Genomic DNA, 8,129 nt, shown 5'->3' with positions numbered 1-8,129 from the left:
CACTGGGAACTAGTCTCAGCCGTCATGGAAACGACCTTGGCGAGCCCCCTGTAAGTCAAAACATCCCCATGGATTGGGTGTGGGAGGCTACATTACATTGCTCTTCCAGGAAATTTGTTCCTGCGTTGGCCTTGGCCAGGCGTTCAAAATGCTCCATCTTTTAACTCTTCTCCACGCATCTCATTTCATCTCTGTCCTCCTCTCTCTTTATCTACCTCTCTAACTACATCCATGTGTGTCTGTCCCTTTGAATTTTTACCTATACATATCATATCCTCATCTCACATCTTTCTTCACATCACCCATTTATGTATCTCCATCACACGCACCTTTACCTTTCTACACATTTGGACACAGTAGGGTTCATCTGCACACATTTCAATGGTCCCAGACTGCCCAAGGAGGTGTGGAACAATAATATTTTGACATATTATTAGGTGACTGAAGGGAGTGTAGTGTCTGGATCCCAAATTGTATTGCGTAGTGAGAAATGTTTCAGCCCTGCTGGATCTTGAGGCAAATGGTTAATTCACCAGGTCACAACAATAGCCGAAGTCTTTTTTTATAAAAATAAATGGTAACACTTCCAAATAAGGGGCCATAATTAACAGCAAAGTAGCTATAACCTAATACTTTAGTAAGGGTTAATAATCATTACTTAACGGCACATTAGACACATATTAATTGTTATTAATGCACATGTCAAACATTAGCAAGCAGTTACTTAACTATTAGATAACTATTACCTTGTGTTACAAGTTCATAGCATACAAAATATTTAACTAATAGATAAGTAAGGGTACAGTAATAGTTAAGTAGCTATTAGGTCATACTTAACTAAGGACCAAAATTAACACTTACTTAATACAAAAGTAAGGCATAACTAATGAATAAATAATACCGAAATATTGTCTGTAGATTGAGTACCCATCATGCACTGCACTTCTTGGAGCTAATATTCTCAGACATTAACTCCATTATCACAAAGGAATGGTTTAGTTTCGCTTCAAAACTATTACTCTTCATAATGTTCTGCATTTATTGTAGGGTTTTTACCATTAAAACTAATAAGTGGTATATGAACAAATTACATCTCATCACCCCACCATCAATGAGAAGTGTACGTCCAATCCTTGCTATATAATGGCTCCTGTTGCCATTACTACAGTGATTTGAACAAGTGAAAGCTAGATGTCACAGTAAATGAATTACTTAACTATTAGGTATGCACAGCCAACTCTATTATAGGCCTAAGGGTCCCAAACACCAATATCTATCCATTAATTAACTAATTATCCGCAGCCAACTCTAATATAAGGGTCCCAAACACCAATATCTATCCATTAATTAACCATTAGTTATCCTCAGCCAACTCTGTTATAAGGGCCCCAAACCCCAATATTTATGTATTATTTATCCATTAGTTATGCCATACTTTTGTATTAAGTAAGAGTTAATTTTGGTCCTTAGTTAAGTATGGCCTGATAGCTACTTAACTATTAACTGTGCCCTTACTTATCTATTAGTTAAATAATAATATGCTATTGTTATCTAATAGTTAAGTAACTGCTTACTAATGCTCAACATATGCATTAATAACAATTAATATGTGTCTAATATGGCGTTAAGTAATGATTATTAACCCTTACTAAAGTATTACGTTATAGCTACTTTGCTTTTAATTCTGCCCCCTTATTTGGAAGTGTTACCAAATAAATATCAATACAAAAAAAATAAAAGAACTCGCAGAGCGCATTTCATTTTTTTTTCAGGTAGTTTGTTAGTTCTTACATTATTTTATCTTTTTCCCTTATCTTGTTCCCCACCAACCGAAGTGTAACAACAAGCGCACCGCCCTGTACCCGTCTATACATTTTTTACTGTCCAGCCAGAGAAGGGGAAGACGTGCACCACAGCCTCACCGACAAGATTCAAGCCACAGAGAATCGCGTCTGTGCAGCAAGAGCGATACGAGCGATTGAAGCGACTAGAATATGTCCGTCAAAATTAGAACGCAAGCATCCCAACATTCCCATTGGCTGTGGTTACTGACCTCATTGGCTGTGACGGTTTGTCGCCGAACCGAGTCATAGCTCATTTGCATAACCAGGAGTTCAACTACAAACTGTCGATCTCGTCAAAGTCAATTACTTCCGTCGCTCGCCTCGCTCATGCCGCGGCCGGTTTATTTGTGCGGTTACACTATATACTATATATCGCTCTCTAATGTATAATTGGTTGATAGTGCTTAGTTAATAGAGTTCTAAATCTCTCTCTCCCTCTCCCCCTCTCTCGTCACCAACAGAAGGGCAAGAAGTGCACCCGTACCCGCCGTGTATGATTGGTAGATGGTGCTTAGTTAGAGGAGTTCTAAATCTCTCTCTCTCTCTCTCTCTCCCTCTCTCTCTCTCTTCCTCCCTCTCTCTCCCTCTCTCTCTCTCTTCCTCCCTCTCTCTTCCCCCTTCCTCTCCTCACCAACAGAAGGGCAAGAAGTGCACCCGTACCCGCCGCTCACCGGAGCCCGTGCGCCTCACCTACACCGGCTGCCGGAGCCTGCGCCTGTACCGGCCCACTTACTGCGGCTCCTGCGTGGATGGCCGATGCTGCCAGCCCAGCAGCTCCCGCACCCTCCTGGTCCCCTTCCGCTGCAGCGACGGCGACCTCGGCTACGGTGGTGGCGGTGATGAGGTCCGTATCGTGCAGCGCGCCGTCATGTTCGTGCAGTCGTGCCGATGCAGCGAGAAGGACTGCGGGTTCCTGAACGAAGCGGCGCTGCAGCCGCCCAAGAGGTGGATGTACGGAGACACGCACAAGTACATCGACTAAGAGACGGACGGAGGGTGGATGTCTGGAGCGAGACGCACAGTAGTACAATTGAATAGAGACGGAGGAGGATGAGAGACACTGAGAGACTGACGACAACTGATTAACAGAGAGAACGAGAGAGTAAAACGAATGGCTGGTACATTGGTACATTAACGGTATAAGCAGAGGCGGATAAAGGCGGAGAAGAAGTACCGTTACGAATGTAATTACGACACTATTAGCATGACACTACATGGTTGCAACTATGTATAATATCATGCTAATAGTGTTGTAATCACATCCATAACTGGTCTACTTCTACTTTATGCACCTCTGGAGGTACATTGACAGCTGTCTCAAGAGACAGAGACACAATTTGGGGGAGATAAATATATGGCTTTACTGTTTTTGCAGGCAAGAGAGAGTACAAGACGACGTGCGGGAGACAAAGACAGTCACCGTGTACCAGAATTTAATGATCACTTTGATCAGGACTGTTAATATTGGGCTCTTCTTTGAACCTGACCGACTTGAGGAGGAAATTTATCTCCTTGTTTGAACTCCTGTGGGTCTCCGGCTGTGTATTGTGTCTATATGTTTCCCAACCTTTTTTGTCATAACACGATTACCCCATCACTCAGTGCCTCCGCTCATCGGCTCCGCCAAAGTTCGGAGCACTGCTCCGCCAAAGTTCGATTCCATTGTCGTCAATACAACCCCGCACACCGGTGCTGATGTCGGCTAGCGATTACGAGACGAGTTCAATTTTGTTGGAGACGGCCATTGACTATCCATGCTCTGCTGCGGTGAAATTGTCTGCAGGGCTCGGAATTGTGTCGGAAGCGAAAGTGCTCCACAGTGCTGTCGGAGCCGATGTGCGGAGGCCCTCATTCATTAATATGTTTTCCTCTATCATACTGTTTCTCATGAGGGGCTCTACAGCGCCCCCCAGGGGGTGTTAGGGAGCTCTGTTGGGAGAGGTGAGGGGTTGAGTTGAGAAAGATACAGCTGAGGGGATGCTCAATTGTAATTGGGGAGCATTACCTGTAGCCTGATATTATTTTTGAGTTTTTGGGCGGGGAAAATCAGAGGTTGGCTGGGTCGGCCTTTTGAGTTTTCTTTTCTGTTTTTTGTGTGTGTGTTTGCTATTTTGAAAAAGAAATATTATAACTAACTTGGCCTGAGCATACCCTATGTATCAAGGGCCGAGACTGCCTTGTTTGACAGGTCCCAATTTGGGGCCACTACTTATTAATGTGGGTTTCTAATTATTGTGTGGTTGCCTGGCTTAAACAGTGTTTGTTAGACCAGACTGTTATAATTGTAGGACTGAGCAGCACCATCTGTTTTCTGCTAAGGACTTCATTGGAAGAGCAACAATTGGTCTTCCATTGCATTTTGACGATTGACCTAAAACGATAGACGATGGAAGAGCACACGCTCTTAACCTGAGCAACGGTTACTGTATTTACATATAGGTACTGGGACTGGACTCCTGAGGCAGGTGGCATTTAGATGCTTCTCCCCTTAGCCTTCCCATTACCCACAGCTGTCCATCATTTCCTGACAGATGTCTACATTTGACTGAGATTTATTTGGTTTATATGTTGTATATGATTCTATTTTTTTTGTAGGCCTATGTCTTCTCTCAATGTCTTGGGGTCTTGACGTCCTTGCTTTCCTTCACTGAACTTATCAGTAGGCCTAGGAAAAGAATGGCTGTTCAGAATTGTTTTTGACTAACTCTATTATCTACTAGTGACATGACGTGTGTCAGCTCAGAGTATGTTTTTTTAATCTGCACCGGCTAATCACAGTGTGTCACTCTGATCAGTACATAGAGCATACTGTACTGTAGAAACGTATGTACTGATATCAGTAATGTATCTCACTATGCACACACACACACTCACACACACACACACACACACACGCACACACACACACACACACACACACACACACACACACACACACACACACACACACACACACACGCACACTGGTAGTGACAGCTTTAAACATTTTGCCTCCGAGGGACTGGAAGTCCCCTGGAAGTCAAAGATGCCTGGTCATCTAAGTGCACACCCTTTCCCCACACCCCCACTGACAATAAGTCATTACATTACATGACTTTACACGTAGCCGAGACTTTTATCCAAAGTGACTTAGAGTTATTTACTGGGTATTGGTTACAGCCCCTGGAGCAATGTGGGGTTATAGGTGCCTTGCTCAAGGGCACTTCAACCATGGATGGAGGCGTAGAGAGAAGTAAGGGTGGGATTCGAACCTGGAACTCTCTGATCTTCAGACGACTTCCCTTACCATTAGTCCACGTCCGCCCCATGCTGCCCTACAATTTCAGAACGCAGTGTCTTGAAAATTGTCGCAATTGAGTTTATACCGGAAAATGACTTTCAAATACCTTCTTTGTCTTGGTCCAAATTTGTCCCGTTTCAGAAAAAAACGATAAAAAACAATTATGCTGCGCTTTTTTGATTTAAGAGGTTACGTCGTACAAGCCAAAAACGCAGTATGTCACGTGAGATACTGCACTCCATTGAAACCGTGGTTTGGGTGTAGACAGGAATACCACAACAGAACGCAGTATCTTGGTTTTTCAGCTAAAAAGTCATGAGAATGTTGTTGTTTTTTTTTTTCTTGTGTGCATACATTTCCACCATAATAAAATATATGGAAGTGTCATCATCACTTAACCTCCATCACAGTTGCGCGGCCAAAAAGGAAACTTTAAAGCCTTTTTTCTCAGTTTACCAGTAAGGAGAGATGCTGCGTTCTGAAATTATAGGGCAGCATGGCTCCGGCTGCCCCATAATAACTCTTACCATTTCACCTTAACAAGGAGAAGATTGGGTGTCATCATTAGCTCGTTGGCTATTGCCAAGATGCTGTGTCTATATCTGTCATTCAGTTCCCAGTGCCGCCAATTAATCCCTTCACCGTAAAGCCTAAAGAGGAAATGAGAGCTCTGCACTGTATACCTCTTGGTCCATTGCTATCACACATAGACGCCGCTTAACCTTGAGTGAATGCTATGTGGTGAGCTGCTGTCTGTAAATAGATTGTAGTCCATGCCATCCCATGCGATGCAACGCAAAGCCAAGCACAGCCAGGGCTGGGAGGGGCCCCTCATAATTAGCGGTGCTGAACTGACTCACCGGTGGGCCCTGCAACTTCGTGGTCCCGTATTTTCAGAAATGTAATGATAAAAATGAAAGACCATAATGTAAACATACTAAACCATAGACAAATGTTGTTCAGGTGTAATACTATATGTTTTGCCTCCCATACTACATTACAATTGTAGTACTAGAGGATTTGTGGGCGATTTGCTTTTCATGGGGATGGATTTATGGAATGGATTGCATTGATTGTCTTAGGACTTGAACAAAATCACCTTCAAGGAGTTGTTTGAGCTGCCCTGGCCCTATGCCCTAATCAGATGATCCACTGGGAAACTCCCACTGTGACACAACACCCCACACAAAGAGAGATTGCATGTACTGTATGTCACACACCCATGCAAGGGGCCTGCCCAACAGCCGCCCCAGAAGAGCAATGTGGTGGGATGGTAGCATGCTCAAGGTTCCTCAATCATGCAGGATGATGGGGGAGGGATTGCATGTACTGTATGTCTCACCCACAGAGGCGACTCTACGTTCAGCTTAGTCCCCAGGCGAAATGTCAAAGGAGTGAACATTTGAAAGAAATTTGCCACTACTGCAGCAAAGTGTGAGCTGTTATTCACCATCCATCCAGGGGCCCCAAGCGGCTGCCTGCCAAGCCTGGTGACAAGACGCGCCTCTGCTCACCCACCCATGCAAGGGGCTTGCCCAACTGTCGCCCCAGATGAGCAATGGGGTGGGATGGTAGCATGCTCAAGGTTCTTCAATCATGCAGGATGATGGGGAAGAGCTCTGGCTATTCACTCCAACTCCACCCAACCACCCACCCACATAGCGGTGTCAGGAACAGGGCCGTATCGAGACATTTTCAAATACTAAGGTCAAATACTGCAAGTTGTACTGCATACTATACATTTAGAATGCTTCAAACTCTTCGGTCAAACTCAAGTTTGTTTCCATTAATCACTGCCTTTGGGATAAATGGGAGTGGCATATCAGACTGAATTTATCATTGTTGATCACAGATCAATTTTCATCATAGATACATTTTACATTTCTATAATAAAAAATACAGTGGACATGACCTCTGTGTCCTCAACGGTAGTTATGGCCATGGTCAGGAATCTGTCAGGCCCTTGGACTACAAGCCTAACCGCTTACCCATGACTGCAGTTCAGGCCCATTTTGACAAAATCTGAGGATTATAGATGATGAGCAATGATTGACAATGTTGGCTGGAGTGGCATTATATACAAACACCTACAGTACATTTCATTCACTTTCGTAGGCTTAGTTGCAACTTGCAACATAATGTCATATTTTGCCTGCCTAGTACCTACCTGCCTTGGCAGAAAGTCTGAATAACTGCGTAATGTTGACATACTAATTAAGATGCCTGTCGACTTGCTCTGGCTGGTCTGTCTGGAAATTTCGTTGGCAGATTGAATGTGTGTGCGACTCGGCAAACCCGGCAGGGCCAATTGGATGGCCTTTGTAATTGTCCAATGTGGCGTACCATGTTTTTGTTTCTAAAATCTTGTGTTCAAGAACAAGCCAAAGACAGGCTCACAAAAGTGAGTGAGTTAATAAATGTGTGTACTATGGTGGGATGTATTTCTTCAGATGCATGTAAGCATTCAGCACTGCATAGAGGTTCCCGGAAGCCTCCAAACAACCAAAAGTACAGTAAGTTTGACTGCCAAATTTAGAATGGTTGAATTTTCAGATTAGAATTTGATCCCATCAAAATCCAGTGTATCTTTTTCAAAATATATTTTGTTATTTATTTTGAGATGTATGTATGTGTGTAATACAGTATGTTTCTTGTTCTCTCTCTGTGTGTGTGCGTGTGCAAATAACATTTCAGTGAAGCAGTTATCCAACCTGCCACCTGTTAGGAAAGCCCCCCCCCTCCCCCCAACACACACACAGTTTAGTACACACACACACACACACACATACACTTTCTCTTCCTCTGTATCACTTTTTTCCTGTCTTTGTCTCCTCCGTTCATGCTTGTGAACGTTCCAGTGAGCGGGAGATTTCTGTGCTGAGTGGTGTGTGTGTGTGTGTGTGTGTGTGTGTGTGTGTGTGTGTGTGTGTAGTGGTGCGACTTGTTATAGCAAGGACTGTTTATAGTGGCCGACAACAGGGTCACTCTGTGAACACGAGCCCGGT

General features: G+C 43.8%; 1 protein-coding gene across 1 annotated transcript in view; it reads left to right on the top strand.

Annotated features, from left to right (window-relative positions):
- LOC134452704 (CCN family member 1-like) overlaps positions 1-7,864 on the top strand; it is a 30,712-nt gene extending 22,848 nt beyond the window's left edge. The window contains exon 6 of the mRNA XM_063203228.1: positions 2,482-7,864. Within this exon, the coding sequence (XP_063059298.1) occupies positions 2,482-2,826 (345 nt within the window). The 3' untranslated portion in view covers positions 2,827-7,864. The remainder of the gene's footprint in view (positions 1-2,481) is intronic.
- Positions 7,865-8,129: the final 265 nt, after the last annotated feature.

The sequence above is a fragment of the Engraulis encrasicolus genome, chromosome 1 (assembly GCF_034702125.1).
Source record: "Engraulis encrasicolus isolate BLACKSEA-1 chromosome 1, IST_EnEncr_1.0, whole genome shotgun sequence".
NCBI classification, from domain to species: domain Eukaryota; kingdom Metazoa; phylum Chordata; class Actinopteri; order Clupeiformes; family Engraulidae; genus Engraulis; species Engraulis encrasicolus.
The sequence above is the reverse complement of the archived record's forward strand: the minus strand, read 5'-3'. Positions and strand labels throughout refer to the sequence as shown.